The sequence below is a fragment of the Neopsephotus bourkii genome, unplaced genomic scaffold (genome assembly GCF_033783945.1).
Source record: "Neopsephotus bourkii isolate Nb327-2 ecotype Australia unplaced genomic scaffold, CSIRO-AGI_Nbou_v1 NB_1037, whole genome shotgun sequence".
In the NCBI taxonomy this organism is placed as follows: Eukaryota; Metazoa; Chordata; class Aves; order Psittaciformes; family Psittacidae; genus Neopsephotus; species Neopsephotus bourkii.
Window position 1 is genome coordinate 546,742 of NW_026901526.1, and position 27,410 is coordinate 574,151.

At 42.5% G+C, this 27,410-nt stretch overlaps 1 protein-coding gene across 2 annotated transcripts in view; it reads left to right on the forward strand.

Moving 5' to 3' along the window:
• Positions 1-1,044: 1,044 nt before the first annotated feature.
• PPP3CA (protein phosphatase 3 catalytic subunit alpha) overlaps positions 1,045-27,410 on the forward strand; it is a 184,200-nt gene continuing 157,834 nt past the window's right edge. The window contains exon 1 of one of the 2 annotated variants that reach the window (XM_061360910.1): positions 1,045-1,700. In XM_061360910.1, coding sequence (XP_061216894.1) covers positions 1,643-1,700 — 58 coding nt within the window. In that variant the 5' untranslated portion in view covers positions 1,045-1,642. The remainder of the gene's footprint in view (positions 1,701-27,410) is intronic. The other variant, XM_061360911.1, reaches the window with a different exon arrangement.

The following is a 27,410-nucleotide window of genomic DNA, read 5'->3' on the forward strand; positions in this document are numbered from 1 at the left end:
CCCTGGAGGGAAGTGGGAAGCCGGGTTAGGTGTCTGTTGATTCTTGGCTCATCTACACAGATGTTGTTCAACAACAACTCTGTAAACATCCCTCTTCCAGAATAGGTGTGCCCTATTTTCCTCTTTAATTAAAAATCACAGTGTTAAAGTAAACTAGAACAGCTCAACCTTATTCTGGAAATTAGTCATGAAATTAGTCAAGAATAGCTCCTCCTGAACAGCTACATTATACATGTAAAAAATATTTATGTTGTTTGAAAGGATGCGGGACACGGTCACAGATGTACATTACTTTCCAATCCCCAAAGAAACAGAGTTGTGACCCTCCGATGGGGGGCAACGAGTGCTTCAGACCCCAGGTTTGACTATCACGGTGTTCCTTGGTGGACAGTTTGAGGTGACATGGTGCTGGTCAGGCCCCAGCAGCATGGCCCAGAGCTGCAGCATGTGCAAGCTAACCTGCGCCAGGTGCACCAGGCAAGATACACAGTTACGAGAGAAGGATGTATTCTTTTACCCGTAGTGGAGAGTCTTTTACTGAGAGATGTCCTAGCAATCCCCCAGGCCGAAGGATGTTCTTTAAGCAGTTTCCTGGCTGTGCAGTGGCTGTGCCGCGCCGGGGTCGCCGCGCCTCGGGGCAGGTACCCCCGGGGGCAGGCAGCCGGACCCGCCGGGGCTCTGCGGCTGCTCGCAGCCCCTTCACCAGCGCGGGCCGGCCCGGCACGCAGGCGCGGCCACCGGGCGCGGTTCCCGGGCCACCGTGAGTGACAAGTGGCGGCCGCCCCCGCGGCCATAGGAGAGCTCCCGCTCTCCGCCTGCGGCCCCGAGCTACCCCCGCGGCCCCACGGGGCACAGGTGCAGACCGGACCGAGCTGCGGACCCCACGGCTCCGCTGGGCACCCGCGGCGCACCTGGGCGGTGCGGCGGCACGGCAGAGGCGGTGCTACCTGACAGTGATTGGCAGCTCGGCGGCAGCCAATGGCGGCGCGGGGGATCGGGAGCCGGGAGGGCGGAGCCGGGCGGCGCGGCTCGGCGGGGTGAGGGGGGCTGCGCCGCGGAGCGTGTGCAGCGCCGCGGGGCCGCGGCCGGTGTCGGTGCGAGCGAGGGGAGAGATCCCGCGGGGGGCGGGGGGAAGGGACGGATCCGGATCCCATTCCCCGTCCAGGGCGGCGGCGGGAGGAGCCGGAGGAGCGCCTCGGAGGAAGGAAGCAAGCAAGCGAGCGAGCAAGCAAGCGCAGGGCTGGCCGCTGCGTGTGCAACCTGGCTGTTCCTGCTGCCCGTGTCCACTCGCGGCTTTTCCTGCCGGCGCTGCCTGACAGCCACCCGCCAGCAGCGGGTGTTGTCGCCGGGGTCTTTGGCCGGGGGGGGGGGAAGACCGAGCCGTCCTAAACAGCCCGGAGGCGTGATTGAAAGCGAGCAATAATTAACTGGAGGAGGAGGACGGGGGTGGAGGAAGACGAAGGAGGAAGGCACCGCACGGCAGAGCCCAGCCGAGCAGAGCCAGCGAACGGCGGCGGGACGCGGCAACTTCGGCCGCAGCGGAGGAGCCGGAGCCCTGACCCCAGCGGCGGCGGCCGCCGCCTGAGCCCGTGCCTGCCCTGCCCGAGCGGGGAGAGCCCCGCCGCCTCCCCGGCCGCCGGACATGTCGGAGCATAAGGCCGTTGATCCCAAGTTATCGACGACGGACAGGGTGGTGAAAGGTGGGTGCTGCGCCCCCGCCACCCTTTTCGCCGGGTCGTCCTGCCGTGCCCCCGGCTGGGATCGCGTCCGCGCTCCCCCTTCCCCGCCCCGGGCGGACACCGCGGGGCTGCCGGTGGCACGGCCGCTGAGAGAGGTGGGCTCGGCCCGGGGGCTTGCGCCGGGCCCCGGTGGAGGGTTTGCGGCTTCCCTCGCCTGCCCGCCCGGCGCTACATTGCAGCATTTCCCCCCCTTCTTCCCCCCGCCGCCTCCCCCTCCGCCTTGAAGGCGCTGCACAGGGCTGGCGTGAGAGAGAGGGGGAGCCCCAGCTTCCTCACCCGCCCCAGCGCCTGGGGGAGAGGGGGGCAGGGCTAGGCCCCCTCCCCCAGCCCGCTTGCTCCTCTGGGCATCCCCCCTTCTTCCTTCTCCTCCTCCTTCTCCTCTGGACTGCGCTCCCCGGAGCCCCCCCCTCCCCCCGCAGGCTGCGCTGCCGCTTGTCACTGCCGCTCGGCTCCCTGCATGCAGCAAGGATGCCTGGAAACATCCCCGCGCCGACAGCCGGGGCTCCGCTCCCCCACACCCTCCCAGTGCGGAGGGACCGGCTGCCCGGCCAGCCCCCTCTCACCCCCACTCCCGCCTCGCTCTTTGCAGGGCCCCCCCCCCCTCGGCACCCAAGGCGGGGATGCCGGGCGGGGGGTGCCGTGGGCGCTGTGGGAGGTGGCGAAGGCTGCTTCCTCCTCCTCTCTCCATCGCTGTCTCTCTCTGGCGGCCCGGCCTGCGTGGATGTGAAGTTATCCCGCAGGCGGACCGTGGCCGTGCACCCGCGTGTGCGTGCGGCTCTGCGTGGGATGCTCGGCACGTACCGGCTCCGTGGGGCTTGCTTAGTTTCGAAGGTATGCGTGTGCTGCGAGCCTCGGCCGTATAAACAGCTTACAGTTTGGATTAATAACACGTTCTGCCCTGCAGTGCAGACCAAGGGCTTAGTTACTGGGGTAGTGCCCGATTTCAATTGCACATGTGTATTTCTCCGTGCGTATGAAGTGCCCGAATATTTAGTGATCTGTTGTTCCAACCCCACCCCCATTCAACCCTGGCAACATAGATGGATACACTTGGGTACAATATATTTCATTCAGTTAGGTTATAACCCATACACCAATGCAGAGTGTTACGGTGGAAAGCATAAATCCTAGATGCAGTATGCATCTTTCCAGAGCTCAGGAGGCTGGAAACTGAAATGGCCTTGGAACGCATGTACTTGTGTATTTACATGAGTGTGCACCAAAACTAAACACTGAGGTAAATATTTTTCCGAAAGGCCTATTGTTTATATTTTTGTATTTGTATTTACACTTACTTCCTTATGCCTTTTCTCCGCTTACTTAATTCCCTGCTTTCCCCCTCCCCCAGTGAAACTGTAGATCTTCAGATGTTATGAGAAATGTAATTACAATAATTTTTTAGAAGTGAGTTGGGAATTCACCTTTGCCTTCTAATATCTGGAATATTTACTGCTTGTTTAAGTACTTGGTCTGTTACATCACACCAAGAGTAGGCTTTGGAAGCCTGAAACAGCTATGTTTAGCTGACGCTTGTCTTCTGTAGAAACAACAAATGACCATCCTGTTGGGAAGTCTTCCTATTGAGAAGACTTCTTTGGCATTATGGGATGCCACTTTTTTTTTTTTTTTAATCTATTTTGTTGTTGTTTGTTTTTTGTTGTTTTTTTTTTTATTATTATTTTTTAAATCTGCCTTGGTCCTAACACATGACCAGATGTCCTGTGCCTGCTGTGGCAGAACTTTGGCTTAAGTTGATGTTTGTCATCAATAGGAATTCTCTCTCTAGTATTTACAAAGCCCTCAATGGCTTTAGCGTATCTTCATGTTTTATCAGTAATTGCTCCTTGCTTTTAATTTTTATTTTTTAAATTTTTTACATGTGTGAGGTTTCAAACATCTAAAAGCGCTATTTCTAAGAAAACTTAGCAGTCTGTATAGTCAGGCATTTTTATAATGCAGCTAAACCAGAAGTCAGCATTGTTAGACTGAGTTAAAGTATTGGATAAAAAGAACAGAACATAACTTGCTTGCTTGTGTCCCCCTTCTTCCCCCTGCTAACCGCTGTCTCATAAGGTCAGTGTTTCACTGGAGGCCTAAAGATGTGTTTAACTGGTTTAGTCCTTTATTAAATATTGAAACCCTTTTAAAGTCTTAAAATAGCATCTGAAGAGAGTAGTACACAGTAAACTGATTCTTAATAGGCTTATTCTTTGCTGTATCATAGGCTCCTCACACTGCCTTGTTATATAGATTAAGGAGATTGAGTAAGAAAACAAACGGTGGTAATAAATAATAGAGATAGGAGAGGATTACTTTGTTGTTCCTTTCCTATAGAATGTGATTTGTACCTTCTTGAGATGAATATCCAAGAGGTTTGTGATGTTAAATGAATAAGTAATAACTAAAAAAATAACAAGGCACCATGTAAGCACCTATCCAAGGAGTTGGAGAGCACTTGTATTTTAGAGAGGAAAAGCAGATATTCTGATGTTGGTGAGACACAACCTTTTATTTTATTTTTTTGTAAGATAGAATGTCATATAAAGCTTTACTTGGAAAGGAATCTAGCATATGGATGTAGGCTCTGGATTAAACTCTCGTGTGTTTTGTGGTGACTCTGGGTTTTTTTTTGCCTGGTTTTGTTGTGTTTGGTTGGGCTTTTTTTACAGAACTCTTTCAGTTTGCTAGTGCATGACAGGAGATGTCTCCTAACAACAGTTCTGGGCTGTCTGGTGAAAATCCTAGCTCAGCACCGTTACGTAATGGTGGGGTGGGTTTGGGGAGGTTACGGTTCCAGCAGCTTCGTGCAGATTGCTTGTGGCTCAGAGCTGCCTCTTCAGGGTTTGCTGTGGGCTTCTTTTGTCTTCTCATACTTAAAAAAGATTCCAGTGTACTGAGAAGTGGGCTATTTCCATAGGCAAGGACTTCATCTCGCACTTGCTTTGCTTGTTGAATCCTCTGAAATGTGCTTAAACTGATTGGAATCAAAAATAAAACATGCTTTTGGGAGAAGGGGAAAAAGGTTTAGGAGCCCTAATGCTCGTAAGGTCCTGGTCTTTTCCAACCTCTGTCATGCAGCCTGTGCACAACTACATTTGTCAGCTGGAGTGAAGTTTTTGGATCTGGCACTGTTGTGCGATGAGCAGTGTAAAGAAGATATTCAAGTCTGTGTAATGTTAAGTTTTCAGAAGCCAATTATCTCTTATTAAAGTTGACAAAACTATGTTCTGTTGAACTCAAGGAAAAGTATGTGAACCAGAGGATGCAGTTACAGTGCGAGGAGTGCGTTTTTGGTTTGTGCTCTCCTTAAGATGGTACGTATGTTATTATGCAAAGTAGACAATTGACCTTTACTCTCTGGATTTTGTGGTCCTGTAGAGGAGCAACACTTTGGTCTGTTGACTGCAAATACTGCAACCAGTACATTCAGGTACATTCAGCATTTTGCAGGATCTAGACTCAGGGCAACGTACTATTGCAGCAAATACTGACTTGACTTACATAGGAGTTGAAATTTCTTGCTTTTTTTTGTTAGAGGTATGATGCAGCCTTCACTTGGACAGATGAGTCTTTAAGTTCCTGTTCTCCTTCAGGACTGAGGAAGCTACTCCTTATCCATGCCACTTCTAACTCCTGAAACTTGCCAGCCTGAGTGTGGGCTTGTTTGCTCTTGGGAAGGTAGAAATACCTGTCCAGGAAAAACTGGACTAAGGATACTTGCTCATTCCTCATGGGTCACATAACAGCTGTCTGATGTCAACAGCTTTTGGTCACTACTGACATGAGCAAGATTTGAACCCCACAGACGTGGAGAGAAAAGCTGTGTATCATGTTACGTGACCTCCTCAAAGTATTCAGTGTTGCATTACTGCCTTCTAGAAATACTGCTCTAAAGCAAAGTAAACCTAATTAAAAACTTAAAAAGTGGACTGGAGCAGTCATACAAAAACAGTAAAGTCAGTATTTCTTGGAAATCTTGCTGTTAGCTATGTACTAAGATCAAAGATTGATTTAGTTCTCTGGGCAGGTCAGATGGTTATGTGCTTCTGAGTGCTTTGTTGTTGGGTTGGGGTTTTTTTCATTGTTATTATTTTTCTTTGAAGGAAAGTGGTGCTTTAATGAAATCCTTCCATTTCAGCTGTACCGATGGGCTGCTGACATGGCTTGTGAACCTTGGTGTTGGCAATCTCCTTTCCTCCTGTCTGTTGTGTGTGGAAGTGTACACAGTTATTTCAACAGTTGACAACACCCCAAAACCTGGATACCATCTCTGCGGTCTCTGAATTTCAAACTGTGTCATTGTTAATGGTCTTATAATGTTCAGGTTGTTGGTTTTTTGTAACATAATATGGATGCTAGCTCGTGATCAATATGTTAGACATCAGTGTTAATTTCAGATTCATGAAAGGTAAAATGGCTGTCAATAAGGGGAATTAACGATGAAGTTTAGAGTTTCCATTAGCCCAGGGAGGCTTGTCTGTACTTGCCAATGCCTTGTGCTCCAGGCTGGAGTCCAGCAGTGGTGTATTGCAGCAGCCTGCCTCTGTCTCTGTGAATCAAATGCAGTTTTCCCAGCATAGATGTATCCTGCAAGTGCTGGGCTGCTATTTAGTGGATTTTTTTTATGAGTAATTGGGTGATGACCTGAATGTCAGTAGCATTGGTGTATTTGGTGTATGTTTTGGTGTAAATTTAAGTCTTAGGAAATACATGACAAGGACCAATCTTACTTGGATCATTATAGCTGTCTAATGATAGTAAATGGTTATTTGCCCCTCTTTTGAGGGTGCTGAGGATTCAGTACCTGCCTGATCCTCATGAGGGCAAAGAGCTGCTTTGTAGCTGTTCCTGTTGGCATAGGAAAGCTGACTCCATTTTTCTTCTAATGACTTTATCATTGTATTATTCAGGAATGTACTCACTTGCTCTGATGAAGCCTGCACCTGGGTTTAAGGAGTTAACTAACTAGAGAATCCACCTTGAGCCATGTCAGAAAGGTGGCGCTGGTACAGCTGGGGATTATCTGCTTGACTTCATTCACTTTTACCTTCATTCGAAGGGATGGGTGTTCCTCTGCTTTAGCTTTGGTAACTCTGTAATTGCAGATCCCCTGATACCATCACAAAGCAAACCAAATGAGATACATCTGAGAACAGAAAGCAACTGAATATGCTTGCATGGGTTTTATTGTTACTTAAGAAAGAAAATGAGGTTGGCTTGTTATGTTCTTCTAGGTAATCACTTTGTTCTCGTGGTCACATCTAAGTTAATACTTGCAAGACCAGTGGAATCTGTCAGCTGGGTGCTGCCTAGATATTGCAGTCTGTGTATGTTTTACACTGCATAAAGCTGTATATATGTGTAATGGGTGTATAACACTTGTAAAGGGTTGTGAACGCAGTAATGAGAAACTGAAACAAACCCAAAGTGCAGTGCTTGACAATTACGCTTGTGTAATAAAGCTGGTGATTTATTTTGATTTGTGAACTCAGCCTCTTAGTCATTACGATAATTTTGTAAATAAGCCCTTTAGCAAAATGAGTCTTTTGCTGCATATCATAGGGGAAAAGTCTTGCTCGTGCTAAAGGACACCTTTCTTAGGTAGTTCTTGCTGCACTGAATAGGTTGGAGGCTTTTCTCATGCTATAGTATGAGAATGGCTTGCTGAGTTGCAGGACTGATACAAGGTGAGGGATAAAGTTGTCTTGTTTGTGTGTTAAAAAACTTTTGTTTACTTCTGAATTCTACATTGGTTAAAGCCATCTTCTGTTACCTGCTCCCTTTAGCTGAGCCTAGCTTGAGGGCTGGTGCTTTTGATACCACTGGTGGTGGCGAGCTACTTGGAAGAGGAGTTCATGGTGGATGTTGTCAGCACTTAACTGGAAAATACAAGTCAGTTGGGGTAATTCTCTATAGGGGGATGTTGTAGAGAACAGTTGTTTCCTCTCTGCTGTCTATTCCCAAACTGAATGTTATTTACTTCCATTGCATGCATCCTACTTAGAGGTGATAGATGTTGCATGGTTAAGCTTGCTTTTCTGTGCAGGTTGTGGCAGGAAGATTGACTGCAAAATATATTTACCTTTGATTACATAACTTGATATTTTGAATTACTTTTTTTGGTAGTTCCATGACTTGCAGAACTCATCACATTCCTTCTTGTCTGGTATTTCTAAAGGGATTTTATGTCAAAAGTCATCTCGGCTAGTGTCAGTATTAGCGGAGCCTGGATATTCCAGACTTTTTAAGGTTTTTTTCTGTTTTGCTGAGTGGTCCGACTCAAAGTACAAAAGCAGGACTGTAATTTGAATGTCATCCTCCATTTAAATATGAATATTAATTTGTCCAAGGCTTGCCAGTAATGTTGGAGCAGCATGTAGTGGAGGGTATTTCCCTCTTGGTAGCTTCAAAGAATGTGGAGTAAAGTGTTTCCTTACTAGTATTCTAAGGTACAAAGATACTGCTTAACACTTTTCTCAAGTGTGCCATAAAAGAAGCCACAAGTTTCTGAAGTAAAAGCCACTTCAAATCACCTTCATGAAAAGGTGCTTTCTTACAGTCTTTTGTATGTGGTTTCATGAGTCAAATGCAAGTTATAATTGTGTAATGGTTTTTCAGCCAAACAGTTAAATCACTTCCTGTTCTGATAATCAGTCATTTACCTTGACTTTCCTCCAGCAAACATTATTTTATAGCCACTCAATAATGGCGGAAAGTATCATCCCGTTCAAACATTATGGCTATGTGCAGCCTTGTGCACCTAAGTCCATGCCTTGTTGCACAATCTGCTACTCAGGTTGCAGATTCCGATGTATGATTGTTGGAGGCTGTACCCCAGGTATGTTGTTGTTGTTTTTCTTTAATTACTGACTGAAGGAAGAGATAGAAGATCACTGTGGAGAAACAGGGACACAATAAGTGCTATGATGGTAATTTTTTCTTTTGAAGATGAAAATCTGAACTACTTATTCCTACCCTGCTTACTCCTCCACCAGAAAGCTGCTACTGTTGAAATAACACCTCCAGAGTAGTACCTCCTTGACAGGCACTTACGTGCGTTTTAAACTGACTACAACATCTATATTTATAAGCGAGGTTAGGCATGTTAATGTTGGTATGGCAACACTATGAGGAGAGCATGATTGTCTTATTTGAGACTGAAATATGGTGCCAACACAATCTCAGACTAGTTTCCAACTAATACTGTTTACATTTGGAACTGGGGAGGGGAAGGAGCAGAGTGGAAAGGCACCAGAGGTCAAAAATGGTGTTTTTAGTTAGAAGTTAATTCCTGGGTATCTCAAGATTGCATGTGCTAAAGCTGTAGATGGCATTCTTTCCTTTTGGGGTGTACTTTATACAGCTTTTGAAAACATTTAGTTTGAGGATTGTCTACCACTCAAACGCCTTTCTACTTAAAAATAAAGCTGTGCTGTACTGAACTTCTGTTACAGCTTCCTTTTGTTTTAGGTGAATTGTTTTATTTAATACTTTCTCCCTCTTGTGTTTCAATATGTCTTTTCCCATCTATTCCTTTCCCACATTTCTGCAAGCTTTTTTTCTACTTACTGCTCTCATACTTACTGCATAGTATGTCCAGCAAGCGTAAGTGCTGCCTGGTAGTTGAGATTTGGCTGTGCGTATAGAATGTGAGATTTGCTGAACACTCTGTCTTTCCTCTGGTGCATCTGTAGGTTCCTGGGGAAGCATGTGAGAATAGGGGAAGTATATTCTGCCTCTTCCTCAGACTTCTGTTGTAATTCTGTAGTCAGCTGCTGACTCTGTAGCTTTCTTTTCAGCAAATAGCTCCGCTGTCATTGTACTGCTCAAGCTCTACCCAACTTGTCACAGAGGGATGTCTCTATTTTGCAGTTCAGCTGCTTCTTGCGGGTTGCTTAGCAGTAATGTTGAAAGCTCACAGTGTGCCTCTTAGTTTTAACTCGTGTATCTTGCAAAAAGCTCTGAGGGCTAGCATAGGCAGTGGTGTGTTTTGGTTAACTTGAGAAGAGAGGTGGTATAAGCACTCAGTCTTTGCTGTCTTTGCAACCAGACACAGAAGTTAGTTGGCAACCCAAGGTGAGATTTGGTGAAGCTGTTAATACTTGGAAAAAACCCTGAAGTTCACCACAGATGAGTGAACTTCAAAATTGCCACCTTAAACTCTAAGAATAACAGGTGCAGAACCTAGTCTGTATAGAGATTGTGCAAAATCTTGGTGGTGAAGAAAGAAAAAAGGACAATAAAATATGGTTGCATTAAGTCTTCTAATATAATGGCTATTTTTCCATCTTTCAGATAGGCATAGTAAAATAATTGAAGCCTGATGTGTTCTAGGGCTTTCACAATTGAGAAGTGCTGTAATGGGATTAAACATGTATTGATGGAGATGGGTATTGGGATAACAATGCCAACATTCTACACCATGGTTTTTTTTTTTCGCTGTCCCATCTTCTGGAGGCATGCAGTTTACGCATTGCATCAGACTTTTATTAGCCAAAATACTTTCCTTGGATTATCCTGACTGTTGCACAACGTGGAACTGATGGAATGAAGCAAAAAAGTATAACTAGTCTGCTATGGAGCAAATTCTGTTATAATATTGGCTCTGATACTTGCTTATTATACAAAAATATCAAGCCTGCACAATGTTGCCATAAGAAAGGAAGTGCACTTTGAACTTCTGATTGGAATGGTGAAAATAACATGTGTTAATAATGGCTTAAGCAGATGTGATGCTGCAGACAGTCTTTAACGCTCACTCTGGGCATTGTTCAATAGGCTTAATTAAGAGAATCCAAACTAGAGGTTTTTGGCCTCATTTAGTGTGTGATTAGATTTTAATTTTTAATTTAAGCTTTTCTGAGTGTCTTTGAAGGTAGGTTGTAGGATTTTAATTTTTTCTGTAGCTTGCTGGTAGTGACAGCTCAGTAATTGTGTGGCTGCATAAACTAAAGTACCCAAGTTGCTCATATTTTAAAGTAACCATCATTTGGAAAGAAATCCTAGATAAATGGACCAAGGTGAGAAAAAGACGCTTCTCTTCTACCATGTTTTCCGTTGCTGTGTTTGGTTATCTGTACATGTTTAACAACTGTTTATTTCTTTCCTTGGATAAGGATGCTTCAAAAGAACAATAAAAGATTGTTCTTTTGCTATGGTTATGTTAGTTGGTATTGACTCCCAGATTGGTTCCTATCAAAATGGATGTATGCTGTGTATGGCTAGGTGTGATTTGTCTTTCTGAAATGTTTGGAATTCCTTTGGAAGTGTTCTTCCATTCTGAAGTGGAGAAACTGGTAAAATGAGTGCTGGTTTTCTTAATAAATCAGTTATTTCCTTGGTAACTAGGCAGTACAGGAACTTGTGACTTCTTTCTGGTCTATAGCCTATATGGGTTATTTTAGACGGACAGGCACATGGCTAGAGAGGAACACATACTCATGTATTACCTGTAGGAATGACATGAAATGACATGAAATAGTATGTTTCAAGTTCTGTGGAGATTTTATGTAGGAATACATGCTTTCCCCTTGCTGTTTCTCCATCTGTCTAGGAGTGAAGCTCCATTAGAGAGTGTTGTTTCTGAAAATTCTTTCTTCATCTATATATGTGTTGTGTGTGGGTTTTTTTTTTTTTTCTTATTTTAACCTTTACTTTGCATTTGTGTATTTGAATCCTTATGAACAATCGGATTTGGTTCACATACAGTGCAGTTAACAAAACAATTAAAAGCTTCTACATGGGGGAAGCCCACCCTGTTGTTGGATCCAGAGAAAAGATGTTTCATCATCCACTTTGGACTCGATGTAGTTCTACTTAACACGCCTCTTTTCAACAAGAGATTTGGGATTTCTTGGCTGAATTCTGCTTTTATTACTGTGATAGAATTTTAATAATTTAATGCCTTTTATTTGCCATCATTTTTAAAGCAGTTTAACATAATTGACAGTTTGAATGCAGAACCATTCATGCAAAATCCCTTCCTGTCCCCTCAAACACAAAACCCAACCCATGAACAGAAATTAAAAAGAAAAATCAATCGAAATTTAAACAATTCTTTAGTCTGTTTTTTCTATGATGCTGGCCAAGTTCTGGTTTGATGTAGATTACAATGGTCATACTGTGTTACAATCTTTGAAAAAGTGCAACTGGTCATTAGCTGCAGTGATACGAACAGCTGTAGTGTTTTATGGTAACAGCTGGGAGCAATCTAGTTCTCTTCAATAACTTTCTTTTGTTGTTCCTTTCATGCCATTTTTTAAAATGAGAAAGCAAGATTATTGTATTTGTTCTCTATTTTACACCAGGGACTTCTTCATAAGCAGTAGTGGCAATTGGGTATCAAAATACAGCGTTGCTCTTTGTGACTTGGAACATTTCCCTCTACAGGACCTGTTTCATAACCCGCTGAAATCTGCAGGAGTTGCGGAGTCTTTTTGTTAACTTGAGTAAACTGTGAATCAAGTAGTCATCATAGGACCTCCAGTTTCGGCCTTCCTTTTCAGTGCATGATTTCTCTTCAGTTTAAACTGCTTTGTTACAGCTTATCTTGGGCAGCTTAGGGCCAGACAGCATTAGCTCTTATTCTAATACCACACTAAGTGCACTTCTGCTTTGCAGTGCTCTTACTTGGGAAGCAAAAAGGGACTTGTCTGTTTGTAGGTGGCTGGTTTCCCAAGAAATAGTTTGTTTTCTTGTTGCTGTGCCTTCAGAAGTGTAGTCTAAAATGTTTTCCATGTGTATATATACAGCTATTTTTTATCACTAGAAAAGCAAGTGGAGCCTTTATCATGTATAAATGTTTTTCTATCCCCTTACAAGTGAGTTTTCTTCAGTAATGAACGTATCTGGATTGCCTTAAATAAAATCTGTTTAACTCATTTTCCTGGTGTAATGGAGTAAGTCTTAGTATTAAAATCACGCTAGCAGTACTAAAGATGTACATACCAGATCCGCGTGGGAGCATTATTTTCTTCCATGAGAGACCTGCTGTGCTGTGTCACACAAGTGGTGGTGTCTGTGATTACTAGAGGGGAGCCTAATGGCATAACAAGGTATGTTGGGTGCACAGCTGGGAAGTTTGGGAAGAGGAAGCAAAGAGCACAGCGGGCACAGTATGCGTTTTCAGTTCAGTAGTGTGTTACTTAGGGAATCCTATCTAGTTTAGAAATCAAAAGCAGGGAACTGTTTTGTGAGTACTTTGCCTGTGTTGGGTCAGGTGAATACCTTAGAGATATTTGTCCAGCAGGACAGGAGGCTATGCAGCAGCTACTAGGGAGCTTGGCTCTGGCAGCAAGCAGAGAACTGGCAAAGGCAGTTGGTGATAATTTTACTTACTCATATACTCAGTGTGTATAACCCTAAGTTTTGTTTAGAATATCAGTGAACGATCTTCCTGCGTCTTTAAGAGAAGTTGCCTGAGATAAGGTGCTTATGGTTTCTGTTCACTGTTTCAGCTTCTAAGCTGGCTGTCCTTACATTATCAGCAATGTGGTGAGGAAAATGACTTCAAGATGCTTACTGAGATGGAGTTACTTTTGGTACAGGGAGGAAAGGAGGAGGGAGCTTTTTAAAACACCCCCTTATTTGTAGTACAAAAGGGAAAAAAACTGCCTTCCTTTTACTTGAGAGATTAGTTTTAGCTTCTGGGCTGTTGACTACTTTAGCAGGTACGGGGTTTTTTGCTTTTTCATTTGATGTTATGCTCACCATACCACGGGAGAAATACTGTATCCTTAATTTTTCTGAATGATGTGCCAAAGTACCTGTCTTCAGTCACTTACAACTAGAAAGTATGAGCTCTGATAGTTTCACAGAAGCACAGGATGGTTGAGGCTGTAAGGGATATCTTGAGGTCACCTGGTCCAGTCCATCTCAAAGGAAAGATGCCACAGTGCCTCTAAATTATCTCAGTGGCTTTTTGCTGGACTTTGTGCACTTGCTCCACATCCCGCATTTTCTGTGTGAAATCTAAATGTAAATGAAAGGTAATTTATACGTCTAAAGAACTTGCACGTTAGGGAGTAGCACTTTCATAATTTTTAACAAGGTACTGCTGCTTCCCTGCAACTCTGAATCTCAGGTGACACTTGCCTCATGTAATACTGTCTGTTTACCACATAGAAGATGAGGGATAGCACAATCATTAATGAAAGTCTTAAACGCATGTGAATTTTTTTGTACAGCATTAGCCTCACATCTTGTGTCCTATTGTGAAAGACAATACTTCACTGTAGGATGTTGTTTGCATAACCTAGGCTAATCTTAGAGGTGTTGCCAGTCAGAAAATTACTTGACAGATATCTTTTCTGTTATAATCCAGTTGCTATGGCTTCTGAATGTGTGTTAGACACTTCTCCCTGCCATAGATGCTTCTACCCCCCCACCCCGTATTAATGAAAGTCATAGGAGACAGGTTTTTATAGGTCATCTTAGAGAATTTGGCAATGGTATCCTGAACTGAATTAGGAGGAGTGTTGTCAGCAGGACAAGGGATATGATCCTTCCCCTAGGCACTAGTGAGGCCACACCTGGAGTGCTGGGTCCAGTTCTCGGCTCCCCAGAGTAAGTAAGATACGGACATACTGGAAGAAGTCCAGTGCAGGGTTACAAAGATTGCTATAGGACTTTCGTATGTAGAGAAGCTGAGAGAGCTGGTGCCATTCAGCTGGGCAATCTCATCCATCTCATTAGGATGATCTTACTCATGTGTATAAATACTGGTGGCAGGAAATGAAAAAGGGGGATCCAGGCTCTTCTCAGTAGTCCCCAGTAACAGGGCAAGAGGTAATGGGCACATTGACAGCTCTTACAGTAAGTAATTTTCTGTTTTTTCAAACCCTGGCACAGATTGCCCAGGGAGGGTGTGGAGCCTCCATCCCTAGAGACATTCAAAAGCTGTCAGGATGTGGCATTGGGCAGCTGGCTTTCGGTGGCCCTGCTTGAGCATGGGTGTTGGACCAGATGACCTCCAGAGATTCCTTCTAGCCTCAATTATTCTGTAATCATCTTTTATCGAACGCTTTTAAATGGATAATTAAACCACTGTTTAGCATTTCAAATTTGACCAAACATGAAATACAGACACCTCCCTCGAAAAATGAAAGGTTGTGTCTGCAAATGAGGAATTCTACAAGAAGAATGCTTTATGTGATGATGAGGCTCCACCAAAATGTATTTTGAAAGAACAAGATGTGTTGCATTGGGAAATCTTATATTTTTTAATTGACACATCCGTACATAGCTGATAGTGTTGTTGGCAAAACACTGCACAGATCATTGTTGACAAATTTCAGAACCTCCTGAACATGTACAGCTCCTGAGTTTGGTGTACTGTGAAAACAGGGACAGATAGTGTGCCCACAGTACTTCGCTTTGGGCAACTGTGAGAAAAATGGAAACAAGCTTTTGCATAAATCTATTACCAATGTTTCTGACATGACCATCAGAAAGGTCCATTTTCCAATTACTAGGAGGAAATGGGTATCTTTTATAAGTCCATGGTGGAAAAATGGTGGCATGGTGATTAAAATCGAGGGTGATGGCAATTGTGTTTCAGCTCTGATACTCTCTGGCATATTTTTTTCTTTGCTGCTTTCTCATGCTTTTTATTTCCCTTTGAAGGTGCACATTGCCCTTTAAAGTTGACTAGGAAATAGCGAAATCTTGATGTGCAAAAGTAAAATCAAACCTGTGATAAGGGAATTTCTTGATGTGGGTGACAGGGAATGAAAATCAGCATTTGGAAGATTCTGAGTGTGACAGAAGTCTGCTGACTGCTTCAGAAAAGTTAGTAGAGCTTCTACACTAGAGGCTTTGAACAAGTTCTCTAGGTGGGATCACCTTCATGCATAATTAATCTGGATAATGGCGATAACTTTTTTTTTTGTAGTGAAAATGCAGCTTCCAGAGTTGCTCCGTTGGCTAGATATATTTGAGGAAAATGATAGATACGGTAATTTAAAGCTCGAATTGCCTTGGTACTCATATAGATGACACTGTACCATGAAAACCTGGGGCAATATACATCCCTATGAAAGAAGTTTAAACGCTTTTATTGTCTTTGAAACATACTGAACAACAACCAGGAAGAGGACTTGCCAGTGCAGCCTGGAAATCTTTGGCCTCATTATCTATAATGAGAAAAGTGTATATCAAAAGATAACTTGTTCTGAAGAACTTCTGTTTGCAAAAAGGCAAGTAGAGTGTTGAGTAGCTGCCTTAAGGTTACTTAAAAAAGGAAGGAAAAGGATAGGTTGAACACAGATGCCGTAACCTGGAAGAATGTTCCTGGCAACTAAACACACCAAAGTTGCTGAAGAGGTACTTTGAATGGATGGAAATGAAGAGCAAATGAGAAAGCATAGGTTCACCTACCTGAAGTATTAATGGATGTTCCAGGAATGTATCTCCTAACTGTGCTGCAGGGCATTTTCCTAAGTGGCTCTGATGGTTATGCTATCGTATCCTGCTCAGGTACAGGCCATGCAAAGAGAAGGCTTTTTAGCACAGTGTGCATCTGTCCTAGTTACCAATAAGTCACAAGAGGGAATTGTTCCTATGGATTATATTAATGAAAAATTTCTTGAGAGTGACCATGCAGGAAAAATGATTGTATAGCTATTAAAATAAGTATTTATGAGGGAAGATATATGATGCTGGTATTTGTTGTTGAGAATCCTCTGTATCCTGATATTCTGATATATTGAGCAAGATTAAAAGCTGACTTGATTTTGTGCCATGTTTTATCTGAACTGATGATGCAAGCTGCTTCTAATAAATAATTTTATCAGTGAATAGTAATAAATTACCATGGTTTCATAAGGTTTCTAAAGTTTTGCCTGAAGTATTTAAACCCTGATTCTGTCATGATTTCCAGAAAATAAAAGGCTGTGTGTGACAGAAGTGGATTCTTCCCATGCCTTGGTGCAAGGCCAGAATTTAAACTTCTTCCCTAAAGGTTTAGCAGAAGCATTTTTTTGGCTTAAAAAATGCGGGTTTTATCTTTGTTCAAAGGTAACTGGTGGCACTAGTAATACTTTTTCTAATGTGCAGAGCAGCTGAGTGAACTTGAAGAGTCGATGAGATCAGATGGCCTGTCTAGCTAGAGAATGCTACAAAATCCTTTCATAACTGTGTTTTAATTACAGAGGAGCTTACCTTTGTTTGAGTTTATGTTGACCCAGTACCATGGATTATTCTGGTAAAAACCATTCCTTTTAAGCGTTCCTTTTCTCTCCTGAGCATGAAGCATAATGGAGCATTTATAAACAGTAGTCGATAAACATGGGAATAACACATGGCAACCATTTCATTGCTGGAGGCCTTGTTGAAAGCAACATATCTTTTTTTCACTCTTCTTCACCTTCTGGACATGCAAAATCATATTTCTTGATGAGCGCCCACCAAGCTTTGTCAGATTTATTTTAACTAAGGTGAGTCTTTTGCAAATTCCTGGGTAGTAGCAACCTAGGGAGGAGCAGGCTCGGTTACCTGTGAAACTTTCCATGCTGTAGGAGGCTGAGAAAATAACAGGATGAATTTATTACTGGTGTTGTACACGACAACAGTCCTAAGTATGCTGCTTGGAGCTAGGGAAAAACACAAGTGGAATTTGAATTATCTTTCCTTTGCTGTATCAGCATCTGTGTGAAGCTTATCCTTATACCTTCTGCCTGCTTTTGCTGTGATACTACTAACGATGTAAATATTTTCTACAAACCTAGTAGGCCATGCTCTTGCACTTTTGAGTTGGAGAAAGTTACTTTTATACTAACTTGTCCTGGAATACTCTATTTGGGAATCATATATTTTAGTAATTCAAATGAGAGATTGCATTTGGCATTTTTAACCTCCATTAGCAAGGTGTTCTGGGTATGATAAATGGACCAAAGAGGGTAGCTATTTACTTGTGTTAGTGTATCTGCTACACTGTAGAAGTCTCTGTCACAGGGCTGATTTCTCTTGGAGGAAACAGGTCCACATAGGTGATGCATTTGTACATGGCAGGACTGTAATACCCTTCAAACCTCTTGCTGAGATCAGCATGTGCTTCCAACCTTAGCTTTGGAACGGGAAATAGAAAAAGCTTTGGTGTTTGCTACTGGATGGTAAATACGAAGCATACTAGTAGTTTGTTTCTGGTAGAACAGCACTTCCATGTATGCATACCCATTCCTGGTTCCCTGGTGTTACAGCAGAAGAGGCAGCATTTGAACTAGAACCAGTGTATAAGGGAAAGGTAAGTGTTAGAAGCTTTCCAGTTGAAACTCACCAATTTCCTTTTCAGCCTTTAACTTCCTGCTTAGATGGGGAAATAACTGTGGGTAGTTGTGTGGCCAGGTAGGTCTTGAAGAGGCATAATATTTTGTGCTATGTACTGGCCTTAGGAAACGTTTGGCCTTTTTTCACCTCGGAAGGGTCCCAGATTGCTAAATCTTACTGAAAATGGATGAATTTGTTCCTGAGTTAGCCCAAATGAATGTCTGTTTTTTCTTTAAATAAACCCCTACCAAAACAAAACTAAGCCATCAACAAACATCTTAGAAAAATATACGCATCTGTACATTCCTTTTTATCTGCAAATTTGGACTCTTCATGAAAAAGGGGAGGTTTTGTTGGTTTGGTGACTTAGCGGCTATAAAGCTTCTGTTAATACGGCCTGTCTAATGTCATATCCTTCTTCTGTAACAAAAATGTGATGACTGGAATGCATGTCGTCAACTTTTGTAATCAGGGTACTTAAAATATTTACAATACAGTGATTGCTGTAAAACTTCCTGTACATACACACAAGCTGTAGCTGCCTTATGTATTTTTGCCTTTGAGGTTTACATCTCAGTTTGTCTCCTGTTCTTGCTTTTTTGTTTTTTAACCCAGGATGTTTGGCAAAGCTAAATAAAATACAAACTTTATTGCCTGTCTGAGGTTTGCCATGTAGTCACTTGTAAAATATCCTAGTGAAATAAGCAGGAGGAAGGATCAATCTTGCAAAGTCTGAATCTTTTCACAGGCCAAAACCAAACCCTCAGTTGTTTATTGAAGCTGTCAAATTCTGTATTGGGGGTTTTCTGTCAAGAGACAAGTGAATATAACCAAACAGCAGTGGGATAAGTAGTGGAAAGGACTCTGGAAGGCCACCTCAAATGGCTGTGACCAATCTATGAATATTGCCCACCTGTGTTACTTTCAGTAGCTGAGATGTGGAGGAGTTTTGGGGCAAGACTAGGCAGTCTAATATGCTTTCCTTCTGTTGTGCGCAAGAGCCGTGAAGACTTGGTGCCATCCTTGGGTGTAAAAGCCAAGCCAAAAACATCTACAAAGATGTTTGTAGAAGCAACATCTACTTGTTTGAAATGCTAATAATGACTCCAGTGGGAAATAGTAAGGTAGCCCAGAACTGTTACAGCCATAATATTTCCTGTCTGATCAGCAAAGTTCAAAGAAAACCTTCTAAAGCCTGACTATAGATTCATTTAATTGAATCTCATATTTTAAACTGGGCATATCTTGGACTGAGTCCAGTGCGTGAAACTGGAGAGCATTTGGTGGCACTAATAGATTATGTTCTCCTGTAATTGGATTGCTAGGCATCTGTTGTCTGCCCATGAGAAGGCAGCGTTAAGGAACGTACCTACCCAGTGACAGGCAAAGAAACTTCCATCTTGGGTTTTTCCTAGGTGGGGATCTTGTAGAATCTTTCATGCTGGAGCCTGGAGCTCCAAAATGAGGCTTTTGTAAGTGGTTTTGTTTCTCTGGCACAAGGCAAGTATTCACAGTGAGAGGATATGGATTTTGCTTTACTGCTAGGTTGATGTTTAATTTGGAAGCAAATTATGCCTGCATATGTGGCTGTGTAGCTTGTGTGTTCCCTCAGAGCTGAGGGCTGCTCTGTTTGTGCCTAGCTGACTCGCCTGTCCTGCACTGCTGGGCTGTGCAGTCTGCCTTCCTTAACAGGTCCTAGCAGTTACTTTTCACCTCTGTCTGAGAAATTTCCATTTTACAGGCTTTTTCTTTGTTGGTAGTCTGGTCCCATCCCCTAGAGGCTCTTTTGCATGTTGATGTACGTAAACTACCTCAAGGTTTTCTCAAAGAATAGTGGAAGCAAGCCCACTAGTCCTCCCAGGAGGAAAGTGCTGTGAGGTCAGTGGTATTCCTTTTGCTTCCCTTTCAGTTTTGTACACTCCTATGCCTTGTAAAGCAGCCAGAAAGATTTTTTATGAATTGCTTTTAATTTCCTCTTGTGCAGAATATAATCCAAAATGGACTTCTTCTTAAAATAAAGCTACCTGAAATTGTTTTAGAGTTTTTTAAAACCTTGAAACAAAACACAAAACCAAAAATACACCCCAAAACTCCATCTGGGTGTTATAAACACACCTTGGGCATAACTTAACTCAGACCACTTCATTGTTGGTGTATCGCTTGTTTGATCCGTATGTTGTTAATGGTGATTGACTAATGGGATGCATAACTAAGGTTCACCTTGCCTGCCTTTGGTTATTTTGACTTGTGTTTAGAAAAACCTATATTATTAATTTAAGTGACTGTTATGAACATCTTTCTTTAGGTCTGTCAGTGAGCTGTTACTCAGATTTTCAGGTGTTAAAAGGGTTTTATTGGTGGGGACACATCGTGACACTAGCAGAAGTGTTGCAGGGAGGGATAATTTGCAGTAAGCTGGAAGAGTGGATAGCCAGGGGCAATCCAGTATTTTGTTCTCTACCAAGTTATTTTCTTTCCTGATGGTTTTCACTTGAGGCCAGGCCAAGAAGGGGGAATGTTATGTTTTGGGGTTAGTGGGTTTGGTTTTTTGCTTTTCTGGTTACTGGTGTGTGTTAGCATTCTTACTCTGTTCTCAGTGCGAGTTACTGAGAGGAGAAATGGATCAGGTGGCCCTAGTGGGAGTTGGTATGTACTGAGATCCACAGCAAATTTCTTCTGTGAAAATGCACTGTGGGTTACTGGAATTTGTTGCGTGACATTGCACACCGAAGCACATGACAGTAAGAATGGTGGTTCACTGGGCTGGTACTCTTAAACATGCAAGCTGTGCGATTGTTTCTGTTCTTTGAGTCAGAGAATAACTTTACTTGTTTCTCTGAGTCCACAGCTGCTCAGTGACTTTCCCATGGTCTTGCAAGAAGCCAACCGTAAAGCCAGGAATGGCATTTTAGTCCCGTTTTGGAATCTAGTGCCCCAGTCTGTTACAGCAATATTGCTCTCAAAACAGTGCCACCTGGTGTTACCTGTGTGGTAGAAGCGTTTAGTCCGTCATAGGCAGCTTTGTTCTTGTACTGCTTTGCCTTTGGTGAAGTTAGAGCATGTATATTTCTCCTCCCCAGGTGCACGATCTCTCTCCAAAACTGTGATTCCAGAACAAAAGTAAGGATTAATCTTTAAATGAGAATATGAATTGTTACTGCAAAGCCTATTTAAATGTAATTAATTGTCCTTGAGAAGAATTGTATCTTCTCCAGAGTAGTTACAGCTTCTCCTTTCTGTCTTTTAAAATTGGAATATTTACTACCTTTTAATAACCTTACTTGAATTGCTATAGATAGGAAAGTAGTAGATCTGCTTGGAGCACAATATGTGAAGGTTTACAGTGTATATTAAGAGCCTCTTGCTTTCACAGCACCTTTTGTTTTCAGTTCCTCAGGTCTAGCTTCATCAAAATCTGGAGTCATGCTGGCACTGGGAAGTCAATGTGGAAGGCCAAAGTGTCTAGCTCAGACAATGCCTCAGGTGTGCAGTCACTTAACTTTCCAAAGGCTTTGTTGTATTTTAAACCAGTGTGTGGGTTGCTCTGGTATATCCTTGAGGATGATAGACCTTGAGGATGTTCTTGGGCACTCAGCCATCTACAGATTTTCATGACTATTGAAAGCTGCTTGGATCTCAGTATGTTTGCAGTAATTTGTGTTTTATATAGCAGTGACTAATTAAAACAAATACCCTCTGAAAAGCCTCTTAAACTTTAGACAGAAAAGGTCTTATTTCACCTAATGCATACTTTCCTAAGGCAAAGTGATTATTCTGCAAAATCTCAAACTCCTGTGATGATTTTTCTCCCCCAGGATGATCTGCCTGGAATTCATGGAAGAGCTATATATAGGGAATATACTGCCCTCAGCATTGCAGAGTGAGAAAGTTTTGTTACAAATCGAAAGCATAATAAATTTACAGCATTAGGGAGGACAACTAAGAAATAGTTTCTGATGTTTTCACCTTGAGCAGGTGGCAATGATTAAAAAAAGGGGTTTTGTGATTCAAGTAAAAATTGACATTGCTGTTCCTAATGGCTTGTGACTTGTACATTTAAGGATAAGGACTATTAAGATTTGTCCTGTCTGTTTGCAGAACAGTTTGGTGAGTTAGGGATGCTGGCTTATAGAGGTGTGATGTTGTCCAGGGAAGAAACCCTGTTCCGTCCTATGTTTCCTTCTACTTTTGATCCTCTTGTTTTTTCTTCCTATTTTTTCTTTTTAACTGAACTGTGTTGATTTGTGGTGTGATCTGAGAGATAATGAAAGCAAAGCATGTTGACAAGTTTGCATTCTTTGAGATCTGATGCCAGAAAGCTTTTGGAAAAATACCCGATTCTAGCACATTCAGAAAGTCAGATCAAATACAGGAAACTTTGATTTTGGTTGCTATGAAAAAGGAACAGATTATGTTCTTTAAGTGTTCTAGCTCAGGTGGGCTGTCAGGAGTATTGTCCTCTTGAGAACATTCATAGGCAAAAGTAAAAAAGGCATGTTGTATAGCTGTAGGATGGGATTCCCTATATATGCATCACTTGTAAATTATGGCTATTTTAATGCCTAAAATTACTTTCCATCTAAACTTGTGATTAGCTGGAAGTAAGATGGAGGGGGTAGTTGTGGGTATATTTCTAAATCACTCTTAGTCATATAGAAGGTTTTCAGTATTCCAAACCGGAGCTGTATTCTGAAGCCTTCACATACTGGACTGGCCCTGAGTGGAATCAGACCACTCTCCCCAGTCTTAAAATAAATTAATAAATAAATCATTTGCTATATGTATGGAGACTGTCTTACCGTCAGTTCAACTAATGTAACAGCTGATGAAAGCTGTCAGGTGGGTGGATATCTGTGCAAGAAGCAGTGGTTTGTCTGCTGAGAACAGTTGCCAGGCAGGATGGCTTAGCACAGCCCCAGTGTCTCACCTGTGCCTCTTGCAAAGAAAGCCCCTTCAGGGAAGGGGGACAAGCTTCCAGTTGAGTGTTTTTCAGTTCAGGCTTGGTTTTGAACCAATTTGTTAAAGTGGCAAATGCTGCTTTTTTTTTCTTTTGGTTGTTTGCTAACACTGGTTTGCAGCACGGCTGAAGAGCCAGTTCCTTCTAATGTGTCGCACGCGAGTTGGCTGTATCAGCAGTCAGTCCTGCCTTAATGTATCAGATAAGCATAACAGTTTATAGAGAGCTGAGGAAATTCACTTAAGGACTTGTTAATACTGTTTGTCTTATCTCTGTTAACCTAAACAGTTTCTCTAAGTGGCTGGTGGTAAATGATCTTCACTAAGTTATATGGAAATAAAGTAGTTTTAAATTAGTTCAAGAGGCCAGCCAGAGTTTACTTGTCTGTGATCGTAAGTTCTCAAATAAATCATAAACTCATGTATGGGTGGTATTGAGACAGGCCAATTAAACCTATTAGGAATCTTTAACTCCAATTGAAATACCAAAGTCTCTCTTTAGCTTTCTGTTCTTAAAAAGTTATTTTGTTCCAGAATCTGGCCTCTTACAGAAGTTGTTACCAAAAGTTGTAAAAGCTTCGTTATCCCCTCAGAATGACTACAAGAACAGTGTGAGTTTTGCAAACATCTGTAAGAGGCTGGAGTTTGTTACTTTGTCGTTTTGTAGAAGCAGGGATGGATCAAAAGGCTTTTCCCTGCTGACATCTCATTTGCTGCTCCATGGTCAGCTGAAAGGGTAATGAAGAGGCACAATGTCTCAGCTGTGAGGGAGATACAACCCTTGACATTTTCTTGCAAAGGCTAGAGGATGACCTGTTTTCTCAGGGTCTTGCCTAAAGCCAAGTACAGAGCACTTGTTCGGTAACTTAATGATGTATTTTTGATAGTGTTCCGAGGTCTTGTTCAGCTCATGATGTCTTGCTGGTTAGTATAGAAGTTACAGCTCTCTTTATACTTTGTGTTGTTCTTGCTTTACCTTTGTGCTATAAACCACTAGGAACATTTCTGAGATGTATTTTTCTCTTGCTTTGCTTGACCTGTGAAATCCTTTAGATTTCATAAATTTTATTTATTTATTTATTTATTTATTTTTGTGAGCAGCATATTTTAAAACAAATTCAGCTGCTAATTACCCTTCTGGAGGGGATGGAGGGTGACTGCCCAGGGTTTCTGAATTACTCAGTACCAGCCAACTCTGCTTGCTGAGCATGCCTTGCTTGGTCCCTCCATGTGACAGGAGGAGATGCTGCTGCTGACCTGCTTCCTCCTGTAGTCACACACGAGACAGAACAGCTTCGCTATCTCTGGTGCTGTTGCCATGGTGCATGTAATGCTTACTGGAACTTCTTATCTAACGCCTGTGAATCTCTATATGGTGTAGGATTTTTCAAAGCTTCTGTCAGTTAAAAATCAGTTTAAAATGCATTGCGTTGGCTTTTGTCTTGCTTGTGCATTTGTTTTTGTTTATTTGGGTATTTTTCCTATAGAAGGAGAAAAGGGAAGAATCTTCTAATCCTCCTTTTCCCTTTCCAACATGAAAAAGTTCATTAGCTGATTGCTTAAACTTATATCGGTTTGACCTGTGAGGCAGGGCAAAAGTCACAGTAACTAAATAACTCAAAGTCACTGTTAAATGTCTGAAATAAAGGCTCATAAGAGCATTTTGTAGAACATCTGAGATCACACCTGGAGGTCAGAAGGTATAGCTGTGGATGTGCTTGTCTCTTTGTAGTGGCTTTTGTGTACTTGAAAAACTGCAATAACTTCTTTAAAAGGTTCCTTTGGGTTGAACATTTCAGCCTCTTAAATGACCCAGCGCAGTATACAAACTACTGTATTTTCCAAAGATGAGGTGTTAAGAAAGAAGTCATAGGTAATTTACTGATATATAGAAACCAGTGGCAACCCTGCCACTGTCAATGGCCAGCTGAATTTAACCCAGTTGGAAATCCCCATGTTGTTCTCTGTAGCAGTGAGAGCTGAGCCACTGTCCAGAACATTGCCTGTTGACCTTCCACAGTGTTTTTCACCTTTCCTGAAGAAGGCTTTCCTGCTCATTGAGCGGTGAAGGGTTTGGTCCCTTTTACTGCAGGAATCTTCTGTAATCCTGAATATCCTGATTTAGAGACTGAGTGAAAGAACAGACCTGGCTACCAAGTTGAGCTATTTTGTGTCTCTTCTTTCTTCTTCGGGACCCAAATAATGATTTGTGCCTCATTAGAGTTGTCATTTTTTTTAATATAGAGTCTGTACATAGTTCATGTTGGGAATATAGTAAGAGAAATTATAAAACTCATAAGTGGAAGGACTGAGATTGAAAATACTTAGCTATTCACAAAACAGCTGACCAAGAGTGTTTTCTGCTGGAATTACAATGCTGGGAAAACTTCTCATAGTCTCTGTTCTTAGTCACTGACTCTCTCTCCTTTGAAGTCCACAAACTTTTATGTCTACACAGGCAGTATGAATACATGTCATAAAGTATTTTGAAATCTGCTGGGTTTCCTGCGGTGACACGTTAGGTGGGGTTTTGTGACTCTATATAAAGACAATTAGAGTTGCTTGCTTATGGGAAGAAGATGTGGATTTGATGGATAAATGCTTGTCTTACTCCTTATTTCTGTATCTAACTGCCATGTTTGCCATTGGGATGTGCTAATGGCAAACCAGAAACAAATATATACATCCCAGGCTAACATAGCATCAGCTAAATATGTGGTGTACTGAAATCTACCATACTAGCATGAAAAGTGCAAAACTCCTGCAAGGCTGGAGGATGCACAGCAGGGGTGGGATGGCAGCTGCCTTCCACTGTGTCCCAGTGCTCCTTGCCAGTCCTGCAGTGGGGTGGGAAGCTGCTCCAGGGACATCACATTGGCTGTTGAACACAACTGTTTCCAGGCATCTCCCACCCTTCCCTAGAGACTGGGGTGTGCTCTGGTGCCTGGCCAGATAGTCATTTCACGCTCATGAAGTCAGGAGGCAGAGGCTTTTCCTGCACCTGGGTGTGGATGGCATCTCAGTAGATTTCCTTGCTTGTTTTGCTTTTAAATGCAGAGATATTTGCCTAGGTCACAAAGCTGAAACTAGACCATGTATGTCCTTGGTACACAGCCCTGTGTCTTCCCAGGCTGTGGCTGTGAAACAGGTACGGCATGGAAGCAAATGTAAGGGCAGGAGAGTTGGTGCTCATATGCAGTGTAACATGGCACACTGGTCATCAGCAGTGCCAGTGACATAGGTGTGTTTTGCCCTTGATATTTATGGCAGATGGTGTCAAGCTGAAGGCCGTACCCCCTGGGGTGGGAGGGGAGCAGGAGTGTGACAGTGGTGTATGGCTGTGCTGGCAGCACAGCAAAAGGCTCTTACTGCTGCTGTTCAGGGTATTTCCAGTTACCTGATCTGCGAACATTTTGTCTTTCAGCCTCATGCTGGCCTGTTCTCAGAGCAGCTCAGGGTATTATTAGTTGCAAACTTGTGGAGCCCTTCTCAGTAAGTTTTTACTATGTGCATTTCACAACTGGGGTGTAAAGACAAAACTCCACTAGTGATAGCCTGAACGAGCCTCTGCATGAAGCATGTAATGAACAAAAAACTTGGCTTGATCTGAAAGCTGGGGCTTGCATTCCCTTTGGGATGGCTCTCTTGCTGTTTAGTCTGCACAGATATCAGATCTCACCTTTACTATGTTCAATAAAACCTGAATAATTCATGTAATTCTGACTAGCGATTGACAGGAAGAAGCAGCAGTGCTGTTGCAATTCTCGTGATTGCTGAGATGGCTTCTTGTTAGGAATTAAAATGAAGTTCCTAAAAACTCAGCTTAGAAACGTTATTTCAACTGGAAGCATGTTATTGTTAGATGTCTTTTTCGTTTCTTTTTTTCAAGTGGACTTGCAAACCATGTTAAACAGAAGCATAATGATAAGAAAGAAACCATAGAAAAGGAAGAGGGTATTCATGTGTTTCCTGTTTTATCGCTCTTTTGTGTTTAACTTGTCAGTGGCAAGATTCACATGATCTAAAACATCCTTTTGAAGCAAATTTGTCAACTTGCATGACTGTGCTTATTAGTTCTGCATTTTGAAGAAATCGTGAGTGCCTTCATGAAGAAGCTTACTTTTGCTATGATACAGTATATTGTGAACTATCAAATACTGCTTTATGTTATTGCACTTACAGGAAATGAGGTATGGATGACCTTAAGTTACTTAGCTAGTAGTAGCTGGCCCTTGTACTTCTTCGTATTTAATTTATGGGGAAAAAGGCATGTATGAACTTCGTGTAGGTTTTAGTTGCTACCCAGAGGAGCAGGATTTAGTTTATAAACGTATCCCTCCTTTTAGAATGTGACAGATACCTTACTATTCTCCCTTGGTCACCCTTGCATGAAACAGGAACAAAGATGCAAAGCTTTCCTTCAAACTACAAAAAAGCTACACTGTATAAGAG